This window comes from Cetorhinus maximus, chromosome 2 (genome assembly GCF_964194155.1).
Source record: "Cetorhinus maximus chromosome 2, sCetMax3.hap1.1, whole genome shotgun sequence".
NCBI classification, from domain to species: domain Eukaryota; kingdom Metazoa; phylum Chordata; class Chondrichthyes; order Lamniformes; family Cetorhinidae; genus Cetorhinus; species Cetorhinus maximus.
In genome coordinates this window covers 132,535,899-132,549,170 of record NC_135880.1, presented here as the reverse complement: position 1 = coordinate 132,549,170, position 13,272 = coordinate 132,535,899, and the positions used below count along the sequence as shown (strand labels likewise).

Below are 13,272 nucleotides of genomic sequence, written 5' to 3'. Positions count from 1 at the left end.
GTGTTAACCTATCTTTCTCTTTCCAGTAGTTGTGGTATTTCAGACCAGCCGTATCTTGCAGCATTTTCTTATGAAACAAACCTTTGGAGTTGTTTTTCCTAATCACAGCTAAATTATTGATTTTATGGTCCTACGTTGGCCACTTATACTCTTTAGAAAGTTAATTGGTCCTACCCCAAACTGTAAAGGGCAGTTTCCAGAGGTTTATCTTTTGGCCGTCATTTTGTGGCTCATTTATGTCGTCTTGGTGATAATCCGACTTGATAATTGCCCTTGAGTGTGGGGGAAAGTGAATGATTCAAAATTGGATTAGGACAAGAATTGACACTGAGCCCCTTCTTCTTCTTGATTGTTCCCCATGTGATAATTGAGTAGGACAAGAAGTGTCATGGCCAATGATGCTTGCAGATGACATTTAGCTATGTGGTGAGGATGATGAGAACATGACTGAATATCTGGAGAACTGGAGAAAAGCACTAGAAGACAGGAGTATTCAGATCAGTAAATCAAACACCCAATAGTTGGATTGTCAGTTTGAGTGTAAGGAAGAGGATTGGAGTGAAGGTGTAAAGATTATGGGTGAAGACCTGGAGAAAGTGAGTAGCTTTAATTACCTGGGGTCAGTGGTGGCAGAGAATGGAAGTATGGGAATGGAAATTTAAGCAATCGATTACCTCTCATTGGAGTAACTGGAAGAAGTGCAGTGGAGTACCGTCAACATTATGGCCTTATATAGCACAGGAACTTGGGCAACATCAAGAAGAGAGGAATGACGACTGGGTACTAAAGAGATACGGATGCTGAAATGGATGTGTGAAGTGATGAGAAAAGGCAAGATCAGAAATTGGTACATAAGGAGGTGGTCAGTGAAGATTGTGGAAGCATTGAAAAAGCAGAGAAGAGATTGAAATGGTCATCTGTTGCGGAGAGAGGGAGAGGACCTGCTGAGGTGAGTGATGGAGATGGGACTGCCAGGAAGAAAGAGAAGAGGAAGGCCTAAGATCAGATGGAAATATGTGTTGGTGAGGGACTTGAATGCAGCGGGATTGGAAAAGAATGGGTGAGGTGGAGAAGTGTGATCAACGAGAACCCCGAGTAAAATGGGAAAAGCTGAAAGAAGAAGAATCCAGCTGTCCTTTGAATTTGTACACAAATGTAATTTCCCTATTTGTTAAGGTCGTATGTACTGAAGCCTGGCTCACCACCATCACCTTCTCTATGGTAATTAGAGGTGGGCAATAAATGCTGGCCTTTCCACCAATGCTCACGTCCCAAGAATTTGAAAAATTGGAGCAAAAATAGGCCATTCAGCCCTTTGAGCCTGCTTGACAATTTAATAACACCTGTATTTTAACTCCATTTATCTGCCTTTGATCCATTTCCTTTCACATCCTTATTAGGAAAAATCTATTAATCGCAGTCCTTAAAATTATATTTGACCCAGCATCCACAGCCTTTTGTTTGATATTTCCGCTACCTTTTGTATGGTAAAAGTGCTTCTTGGTTTCATTCTTAAATGAAACAAGCTCTAATTTTAAGATTGTGGCTCCTATTTTGGATTTCCTCACCAGAGGAATTAGTTTCTCTCTACTCTATTGACCTTCATGTCATTTTAAATACTTTGGTTAGATCATCCCTCAACCTTCAGAAATACTTCTTTGAGTATTTCCCACTACCAGTTAACAGTTCAGCCCAATTTATTCATCACATCAAAATTTGCCTTACATAAATTTAAAATCTTGGTTTGTGACTCTCTTATCCCTCTCAAAATTAATATAAAATTTGTCATACTATGGCCATTGTTCACAAGATGTTTCCATACGGCCAGATTGTTAACTAATTCTGGATTGTTGCTCATCATTAAACCAAATATTGCCTGATCCTTTGTCTGTATTAAAATATACTGTTCCAGAAAGCTGCCCCAACTCAAAACTTTACTGCCTTTATGAATTAAGCTATTCTTGTACAGGCTATTGAAAATCAAAAGGTACCCATTATAACTGGATTAATTTTTCTCCAGGCTTCTTTGATCTCTGCACTTATACATCCTGTCACTGTTATCAGGAAGTCTGCAGACCACCCCCATGAATATCTTGTACCCTTTTACTATGTGTTAATTCTACCTAAAGTGTTTCCACTGCTTGCTCACCATTGCTGAAATCCCTTCTTTCTACTGCTACAATTGTGCTTTGAGAACATACTGAAATTATTTGAGGGGGGTGATGGAGATAGTGGATGAATGTTACTTGAATTTTCCAAGGCATTTGACAAGGTTGCTAATGAAACTACTAATGAAGCTTAAGGAAAAATTGATAAAATAGATTGTCTAGATGCATTGAGCGCTGGCTTCAGCAACAGAAGAGGATGGCGATAAGTAGAAAATATCCTTTCTTTGAAACAGTACTCATTGACGTTCCAGAGAGATCTCTTCATGCATGTTCCTGAGTTACTGACCGGAAGGCTATTAAAAGCAACTGTTCACAGCCCAGACCATACAAACTGTTTTGTTGGTGGAAGTGTTGTGATGCCAAGTGCTGTCTTGCGTGAAAGAAATGGAGGGGAATTTTGGAGGAGAATTCAAATGTATATATCACTTTCCTTTCCCACAGTGATGCAATTGCTTTGTTCATGGTGAACCTCGAAGCTTCTAATCCCAAATATTGATATTTTTTGTGGAGTTGTCTATTTTGTGCTATAAATCGAAGGATGTAGATGCTTTTTTCCCCAGTGGACTTCTCAGAAATATAAACAGTAACTCCAACTGTGTGACACTAAATTAGAAAAGTAATCACAAATCCATTTTAGAAATAGATTGATTTCATGCATTTCTTGTAAATGTAAATCAGGTATGGGCGGAAACAAAATACTTAACGTGATTCCTGGCAAATTGGTGGGTAATTTAGTAATTGGCTTAAGCATGTTGCATGAAATTGAAGTTTAAACATCAATGCAAACTTTGCACAGCAGCTATTGTGAAAAATCCCAGTTATATTTTAGAGGAATATGAAGTCTGTAATTATTGCAATAATATAAAAGCAAAGTACTGTGGATACTGGAAATCTGAAATAAAAAACATGCTGGAAGAACTCAGCAGGTCTTGCAGCATCAGTGTAGAGAGAAACAGAGTTAACGAGTCCACATGACTTCTTCAGAGCTCGAAATGGACTCGCAACATTAACTCTTTCTCTTTCCACAGATGCTGCCAGACCTGCTGCGTACTTCCAGCATTTTCTATTGCACCTAATGTACATTTATGGGTACTACCCAATTTGCCTTCATTATATTTATTTCTGCAGTATCTAATGTTTTGTTGGAGATATCTGAATATGTAAAATATTTAATTGCTGTTAATTGTGAGTGAAGTAGAAATATTCAGAAAGCAGAAAACGTATATTACATGATCCACAGTGCATAATTTCATGGAAGTATTGAGATTAGTGCTTCTGTGGATGGCACAAATCGTGATTAGAAACTATTAGTTCAAGGTAATTGACGGGGTGGGTGGTATTTTTGGAACTAATATACAAAGATTCCTTTATGAAAGTGATGCAGTGCAGCGGTTCAAGAAGGCGGCTCACCACCATCTTCTCGAGGGCAATTAAGGATGGGCAATGAGTGCTGGCCTAGCCGGTGACACCCACATCTAATGAAAGAATAAAAAAAGGCACAAGAATTGGTGACATTTTAAAATAATCTGGGTTTTTCAAGCCCAGTTCCAATTTAAGTATGTTTTTTGCATACTTTAAAAAACATCATCTCATCAGCTCCAAATTGCAAGTGAAATTATGTCATGACTTTATGTAGAATTTATAAGTAGAAATTATTTGAATTTATAAATGTGCAGCTGATCACACTTTTTTGTTAATATTCTTTACACATTGGCAACAACTTGTATTTATATAGTGCCTTTAACAAAGAAAAGCATCCCAAGGCATCTTATAGAAGGATAATGAGACAACTTTAGCTATACTGGCCGAACTTTAATTTTTGGCGAGGTGTTTAGTATTTTTCTAATATAGCTTTGCCTTTTCAATCATAGTATTTCATTGCCTTTTCAATCATAGTATTTCAATCAAGAACCAGCATCCTGGTATGGTTTTTTTCTTCATTCATGGTATGTGGGCTTCTCTGGCTGGGCCAGCATTTATTGCCCATCCCTAATTACTCTTGAGAAGGTGGTGGTGAGCTGCCTTCTTGAACCCCTGTGGTCCATGTGGTGTAGGTACACCCAGTGCTGTTAGGAAGGGAGTTCCAGGATTTTGTCTCAGCGACAGTGAAGGAACAGCAATATATTTTCAAGTCAGGATGGTGAGTGACTTGGAGAGTAATTTCCAGGTGGTGGTGTTCCCATGTATCTGCTGCTCTTGTCCTTCTAGATGGTAGTGGTCGTGGATTTTCGTGCTGTCTCAGGAGCCATGGTGAATTCCTGCAGTGCATCTTGTAGATGTAGATCTTGTAGACATTGCTGCTACCGTGTGTCAGTGGTGGAGGGAGTGAATGTTTGTGGATGTGGTGCCAATCAAGCAGACTGCTTTGTCCTGGATGGTGTCAAGCTTCTTCAGTGATGTGGGAACTGCACTCATCCAGGTAAGTGGGGAGTATTCCATCACACTCCTGACTTGTGCCTTGTAGATGGTGGACAGGCTTTGGGGAGTCAGGAGGTGAGTTACTCGTCGCATGATTCCTAGCCACTGGGCGAATTTTTTTTTGTGTTTTTGATGGTGAATGTTTCCCTTCTGAAGTAATTTGGCTGTGGATTAGGCCAAAAATTAGTCATGCAAATGAAAAACCACCAAAGTTTATACCCAACATTCATGAGGTCCCCGATGTTCTGTTGCCCTTGTTCCCATTATTCGCACTTTCAGCAATTTATGGGTGAAAAATATTATCTGAAGTGTGAGGGGGAGAAACATCCAGTTCTGAGTGCTTGGTATGAGATATTTTGCTCCAGCAATTTCTGGGCCAATGTTTTGGAAAGAAATAGAGAACTTTGCATTTATTTGGCCCATTAACAACCTTAGGATACCCAAAGTGCCTCACATCCAATGGAGCACTTTTGAATTGTAGTCACTATTGTAAGGCAGGGAAATTGTAAATTGCATAGCAAGATCCCACAAAGAGCAGTGAGATTAATGACTTCTTCTGATTTAGTGATGTTGGTTGTAGGATGAATACTGGCCAGGACATTGGGAGAAGTCACTTGGTCATCTTCGAATATTGCCATGGGATCTTTTATCTGATCCAAAGCAGTGCCTTCAACAGCTCAGCATTCCCTCAGTAGTGCACTAAAATGTCAGCCTAGATTATGCACTCAAGACTCTGGAGTGGGGTTTGAATCCATGACTTATTGACTCAGGGGTAAGAGTGCTACCAAAGCTGATACAAAGACAAGAGAGGCTGAGCATGGACTACGTCTATTCATGCAACCTTCATTACGAGATTTTAGAGTGCCTAATATGCTAAGTAGAGACCAGGCATTGTACTGTGTAATGTTAGCAATTGTCGGGTGGATTTCCAGCAGAGCTACACTTTTGGGGGTTGGCTCTAAAGTAAGCCACCTTGAAACCATACCAATTTTGTACTTTGGTTTTTGCCAGCACTTTGTTTGTATTTCAGTTAAAACTGCCTTGATCTTCAATCACCACACCCTCAACTTCTCTCTCCCCCGCCCCCCCACCTTAAACCAGCTTATATTTCTCCTTTCTCCTAACTATGCTTCAGTTCTGCCGAAGGGCCGTGAAGGCTCGAAACGTTAACTGATTTCTTCTCCACCGATGCTGCCAGACCTGCTGAGTTTTTCCAGGTAATTCTGTTTTTGTTTTGGATTTCCAGCATCCGCAGTAGCTTTTAGCTTTTTGTTTTGATCTTTGCCCATTTATTTTTATTCAGATCTAAATATTAGAATAGTTTTCACTTCAGGAAGTAATTTGAAATGCCCTTCTAGTGTGTATAACCCTTTCATATCGATATATGTTTTCCTCTCACTTTGCTCTGTATGCAACCTCATACCGAGGATTCTCTGTTCGCAAACATGGGATGACTGTTCCCTTTTATGACCTCCGCTGAACTCACCCCTCTAAAGACACGTTAGTAACTCACCCATGTGGTGAATTGTGGTTGTATCCTTGCATTCTTCACAACATGGTGCAAAACCCTAGACCATATGTTCTTATATCATCTAAAGCAGACTGAACTACCCTCTTTCTGAGAAGGCATAGCTTGGTGTTGACAAACTGTGGTATGAAAAAAAATTGAGAACAAAAGAGCGAAGTAATGCTTTCATATAACCCGGGCCTGTTGCACGATCAGATACCTTTTGTGTTTTCTCGCATAGACTGGTGAGATAACTGAGCTTGACAAGTGTAATTAGAACCAACTGTTATTCCACATGGTCCTCGAGATTCACTTAGCATCGTGACACATGGCAATATGTGGGTGTTTTCAATTTCCTTTCTGCTTTAATACATAATGTGTAGCTATTTGCTGTAACCACCAAGTTAACGTATAATATTTGATTACTTGTATATTGAGTATAATTAATGCTGGCGACAGTAACAATACCAACAACTTGCATACATATAGTAAATGCGCTATCGAACAAAATTTCATACTGAGTTACATAGAGGTATTGGAGCAGCTGACCAAAATCTTGGTCAAAGAGCAGGGGTGTATTGCTGTTGGAGCGCACTGAAGTGCCGCTCTGGCACCTCCTCCTATTTAAAGGCTTTAATATTCACCACTGGATGGTAAAATCTCTTTTGCTGATTGGCCATCCATTATATGTCCCACTTGATTTTTCTTTCCACTGATCTCAGTGGAATCCATTCCATTAATTGTCTGACTGGATTTTCAATCTGTAAGATTGATGTTGATTTTAATCCTCACTGCCTCCAATATTGAAGCTACTTGTTTCCAGGTGTAACATGTGCACGGGGATTTGGCTCATTGATGGCAACAATCAGAGCTGGACGGGAATTCTCTCGCAACCACGTGGGGCTGTGTGACATGTGACACAGAGGTGGCCGGCGCAGGGGTCATGTCGAGTGAATTCTACCTGTGTTATGCGCGGCACAAGGGCAAGTTTGGCCATGAGTTCCTGAAGTTTGAGTTCAGGCCAGATGGTAAGAGTTGGCTGGAATGTCCGAGCTCATGGTGTGGCAGTGAATTTGGAGCATGGGGAGGTTAAGAGGTGATAGAGGGAAGCCTGGGCCCAGAGCCCCGGGCCACACACGCCTGCTGCTGAATGTCTGTCTGAGTCAGTGTGCAGCAGTAACCCTCTTGTACAGCTCTCTGACTGTAATAAAAAAAATACAGTCCTTATAACTCCCTGCACACAGCTTTCTTATAAACAGACATTTCATGGCCTTTGAAGCTCAAGGTTCCCAGGATCTAAAGCAGCTTCAAGATGCCCAAACACCCTGCTGCATTTGCCTACTGAACATTAATTCCTTGGTTGTGATGGCCTGAGTGTGTGAAACGCAATGTAATGTTTGTATTCCCTGCTGGCAGCTTTACATGGAATTTACAGCACAGAAACAGGCCATTTGGCCCACCTCACCTATGTTAGTGTTTATGTTCCACACAAGCCGCCTCCCACACTATCAGGGTAACCTTCTTTCTTCCTCTGTGTTTATCAAGTTCCTTGTGTGTAACTATACTAGAATCATAGAATTGTTACAGAACAGAAGGAGGCAATTCAGCACATTGTCTCTGTGCCAGCTCTCTGCAACAGCAACTCCACCTTTTTTCCCTGTAGCCCTGTAAAATCTTTCCTCTTCAGATAATTATTCAGTTCCCTTTTGAAAACCGCAATTGAATCTATTTCCACCACATGCGCAAGCAGTGCATTCCACTTGTTGCATAAACTTTTTTCCTCATGTTGCCTCTGGTTCTTTTGTTAATCACCTTAGGGTTCTCAATCTTCTGCTAATGGGAACAATTTCTCCCCATTTATCTATCCAGATCCTTCATGTTTTTGAATACGTCTAACAAATCTTCTCTCAACCTTCTCTTTCCCCCAAGGAGAACAGCCCTAGATTCACCAATCTATCCACATAATTGAAGTCTCTCATCCTTGGAACCATTACTTGATTGAAACATATAAGATCCTGAGGGGTCTCAACAGTGTTGATGTGGAGAGGACGTTTCCTCTTGTGGGAGAATCTAGTACTGGGGCCACTGTTTAAAATAAGGGGTCGCCATTTAGGACAGAGATGACGATAAATTTTTTCTCTCAGGATGTCATGAGTCTTTGGAACACTCTTCCTCAAAAGGCTGTGGAAGCAGAGTCTTTGAATATTTTTAAGGCAGAGCTAGATGGATTCTTGATAAGCAAGGGAGTGAAAGGTCATCCGGGGTAGGTAGGAATGTGGAGTTGAGGTTACAATCAGATCAGCCATGATCTTATTGAATGGCGGAGCAGACCCGAGGGGCTGAATGGCCTTCTTTTCCTAATTCTTACGTTCGTAATCTCGTAAATCTTTTCTGCACCCTTTATAAAACCTTCACATCCTTTCCTTTGAGGCTGAACCAGTGTTTTATGTAAGTTCATAACTTTCTTGCTTTTGTATTCTGTGCCCCCATTTATAAAGCCCAGTATTCAGTATAATTTATTAAATGCTTTTTCAACCTGCCCTGCCACCTTCAATGATTTATGCACATATACACACAGTCCAATCTACTCCTGCATTTCCTTTAGAATTGTACCTTTCGTTTTATGTCACCTCTCTTTCATCTGACCAAAGTGTATTACTTCACACTTCTCTACATTAAATTTCATCTGCCATGTGTCTGCCCATTCCACCAGCCTGTCCAAGCCTATCACTATCCTCCTCTGTTCACAATACTTCCAAGTTTTGCATCATCTTCAACTTTTGAAATTGTGCCCTGTACAGTCAGGTGTATGTTGTTAATATAAATGAAGAAAAGCAGTGGCCCCTCTATATACCATCCCCCAGTCAGAAGTAGGTAAAGTTTTCTGTAATTCATGTTTTTAAAGGCTTGAATTATAAATTGTTGCATAATGAAATTCTAGCTGTGCTAATGACTAATGATTCAAAATGCCACATGGCTCAAAATAAAATGTCTAGCAGCACTAATATTTTTCACTTAAAAAGCATAGCTTCACTTTTATGATTGGGGACTCAAATGATTAATACATGGGAAAACAACATAATAGTGCATTTAGAAATGATATGGCCAATACATTTTCTGAGAGCTTCGGCACCTCAATTTGGTACTACACCCCTGTCAAAGACGTAGGCCTTTAGGAACATAAATGAAAACAAAAAGTGGTGGGAAAACTCAGCATCTATGGAGAGAGAAACAGAGTTAACGTTTCGAGTCCAATGTGACTATTCTCGGACCTATGGTCCTTAGGAGCGTCTTAAAGAGATAAGGCAAGGTAACAAGGCAGAGAACTTTAGGAAGAGAATTTCAGAGCTTCAGGCTTTGGCAGTTGAAGGTTTGTAGGGCTGGAAGAGGCTAAGGAGATGATGAGGCCCTGGAGGGATTTGAAAACAAGGATGAGAATTTAAAAATTGAGGTGTTGTATAACTTGCAGCTGCAGTAGGTCAGTGAGCATTGTACCAGACTGTTGGCAATCTTGGTGCCATATTTGACCCCGAGTTGAGCTTCCAACTTCATATCTGTGTCATCAGTACTATGTGTACCTCCACAACATCGTCTGACTACTCCATTTGCTGCTGAAACCCTTGTCAATGCTTTTGTTATCTCTAGGCTTGATTATTCTAACATACTTCTGGCCAGCTTCCCATCTTCCATCTTCCATAAACTTAACCTCACCAAATCTCTGGTGTCCGTAAGTTTACTTGCATCAGGTTACGTTCATCCATTATACCTGTGCTCACTCACCTGTATTGGCTCCTGGTTAAGCAAAGCCTTGATTTTCAAATTCTCATCCTTTTTTTTTCAAATACCTTTTCCTATCTCTGTAACTTCCTACAGTTCTATAACCCTCAGATATCAATCTTGCTCCAATTCTGGCCTCTTAGATTCTCCCGATTTTAATCACCACCATCAGCAGTTCAGCATCTGAGGCCCTAAGCTCTGGAATGTCCTCCCTATACCCCTCAATCTCTTTATCCCTCTTTCCTCCTTTTACGGCACTGCTTAAAACCTAGCTCTAAGGACAAGCTTTTGGCCATCTGCCTTTATATCCTCCAATGTGGCTCGGTATCAAACTTAATTTGATGACACTCTTATGAAGCACCTTGGAGCATTTATAATGGGTCTCCCATTTAAGATGGAGGAATTTCTTCTCCGAGGGTTGAGAATCTTTGAAATTCTCTACCCCAGAGAACTATGGAGGCTGAATCATTGAATATATGTGCAAGGTTGAGATAAAACAGATTTTGAACTATAGGGGAGTCGAAGGTTATGGGGAACAGGTAGGACAATGGAGTTGAAACCAAGATCAGATCAGCCATGATCTTATTGAATGGCAGAGGAGACTCGAGGAGTCTTATAGCTTTCTTAGCTCCTATTTCTTATGTTTTTATTTACTATGGTGCTATATAATGCTAGTTGTTATTGAAAACAATTTAAAATTGTCTAGAAGAATATCACTTGAACAAATGAGAAGTTTTTGAAAAGTAACACCTGGTGAGATATTTGCCATCATGGCTGTTTGCTAATCCTGCTCAACTGCTTTGATTGTTGTAATAACTAGTATCCCATCAGGCCTTCCAACAACATTCTCTTTGAACTGCAATATTAACAGTCCATCATTCTATTTTATAGGCCTCATTTGAAAAATGAAGTAATAATTCGCAGCAACAATGTCAGAGGATTTGAAGAGGAGATTTGAATTCCAAAACTCAGTAATCCAGTCGCAGGTATGATACTTCACCATTTTGAAACTTATATTTTTTTAAAAAACTTAGATTCTTATGTGATCACTGCAGATTTAATATGTTTATTTTTGTATAGGCTGTGGGACACCTGGTTGCTGCTGTGTTAAAAGAAAAGGGGCCGTCATCTCTGATAAACTATTCTTCAGATCAGGTTTGTGTTCAATACTACAGTTAAGGTGGCTCAAGGCAATTTATCACCGTAACATTCAATATATTATTGAAACTTTTGAATTACAAATTGCAAAACTTCTCTTTGAGACCTGGTTGTTATTGCATTGTCTTTGGATGCTTTGGATTTAGGAAGATTAGTTTTGACCTTAAGTATTTGATAGTCTGTATAATAGTAATTGCTCTTTAAAGACTCCAAATATGGTGCTAAATCTATTGAGGGCATAATGTGGAAACCCATGTAACTTTTGTTTTGAAATGTATGTGTTTTGTTCATGTTGACAGATCTTAATGGCATATTAGTGATTGAGGGGTTAAAAAATCAATGAACGCAGAAATTGAAGATTATGCTGTGCAGTAGGAATTCTGTTTGAAATTAAATGCAGTAGAATCTTCTTTGGAGTCTCTTCATTGTATCATTTCTCTTGTACGGCTGTGCTGAAGCAGACTATGCTGTGCTTTGAACCTTTAATTCCCTCCCTCTGCACAGTCTGTGTTGGCAGACAGTTTGCTTGGCATCCAGGCTTGGGTGAGCTACAATTTCTTCCTGTTAAACTTTACTGAGACCAAAGTTTTCACCTTTGGCCCTGGCCTTTGTTGACCTACACTGAGTCCTGCGCCCCCCCCGCCCACCCCTGCTACCTCCAATTTAAAAGTCTGGTCCTGATGCTTAAGTCCTCTCACTGCCCTACCCTTTCCATTCTCTGTAACCTTCTCCAACCCTACAACCCACTTGGAATTCTCAATTGCTCCAAATCATCAGCAACCGTCCCCCGCCCCCCTCACCTCACTTTACTTCTGTCCGTGACCATGCCGCCTATTGCCTAGGCCCCACACTCAAGAATTACCTCCACGATCCTCTGTTTTTTAAAATCCACTTCTTTGACTGAGGTTTTGGTTATCCTTCTGAACAGCTGCTCAATGTTCATTTTTTTTCTTTCTGAAAATGCATCTGTAAAACATCTTAGTTAAGTATTTTTCTATGTTAAAAGTGCAAGATAAATGCAATTTGTTGACCATTTGTTGTCTTGTGTTACAACCAAAGCTGATGTTATTCGCTAAGCAATCCAAATCCCAGAGGGAAACTTGTCTTACTGATCATAACTTTGTTTTGCATTTTGAAAACGAGGGAAAGTACTACTGACCCCAGAAGCATAGAATCCCAGTAACACCTTTTAGAATTTTAAAATTAAAAGATTTTTTAACAAGAAGGAAAAAAATTTAAGCACACAAGATTAAAGTTATACAGTTAAAACAGTCTTACAAAACTTCACCACCCCCCCCCCACCCCGCCCCCAAAAAAACACTTGGTCAGAATGTAGAAGTAAACAACTTGGCAACACCTTCCTTACAGATTTCAACCAGTAATATTACCTCAAGACAAAATTGCTGTTGTTTTAGTGAAGGTATACCACACGACTCCTCAAACATTTCCACTCTGCTGTAGAAATTTAAGAAAGTTTGGAACACAAACTGCTATCTGAAACAAAGATTTTCCTGGTTTGACAGGATGGCTGTTTCAGATTTCACAACTTTTCCCAGCACAGAGCTGGTCTCTGGACATCTTCCCCCATACAGCCACGACAATTCAGCTCAAAATTTTTCCTTAAATTATTCTTTTCTCCTCTCATCTTAGATTCCAATGTCCTAAGCACCTTTTGGAACTCAACTTTTCCAACGTATAAAAACCTTTCATGTTTTCCTGGTGCCTCCACTTTTGCATCAAATAAAATTTAATAATCCCTTCCCTTGTTTACTTATAAAACATTTGTAAGTTGTAAAAGTCCCTTGTCACTTCTAAACTCCCCTTTGAAATTTAACAGCTGAAAAGCCAAGACTTACTTATCTCATAATGCAAATTTAAAAAACCCAACCTATTCATTGGAAATCCTACTTCATCTTATCCTCCTATTACAAATGCATGCATTTAGCACCTTTATCCTTTTTATCCATCAACTCTCTCAGATGAGCTGTCTCTATGAAACTTCCCCCTCCCCCAGTTTAATTAATCATGGACAAACACACAGACACATACCCTTCTTTATAGAATATCACCATATTTCCAAAAAAATAAAAAAAATCCATCCTCACACCTCCCTCAATGAAAAAAAATGAAACATCATAGTCCAAAAAGTATCTTTCATTTTCTCAACCTACTTTGTATTACTTACTAAACCTATCTATACAAAATACCATTACACTATGGTGTCGATGTATCAACCGTGCAAAT

The 13,272-nt window shown here is 39.8% G+C and overlaps 1 protein-coding gene across 10 annotated transcripts in view; it reads left to right on the top strand.

Moving 5' to 3' along the window:
• focad (focadhesin) overlaps nucleotides 1-13,272 on the top strand; it is a 243,647-nt gene that overhangs the window by 18,331 nt on the left and 212,044 nt on the right. For all 10 annotated transcript variants that reach the window (XM_078569505.1, XM_078569555.1, XM_078569487.1 and 7 more), the window contains 2 exons: nucleotides 10,762-10,856; nucleotides 10,951-11,025. In XM_078569505.1, coding sequence (XP_078425631.1) covers nucleotides 10,800-10,856; nucleotides 10,951-11,025 — 132 coding nt within the window. In that variant the 5' untranslated portion in view covers nucleotides 10,762-10,799. The remainder of the gene's footprint in view (nucleotides 1-10,761; nucleotides 10,857-10,950; nucleotides 11,026-13,272) is intronic.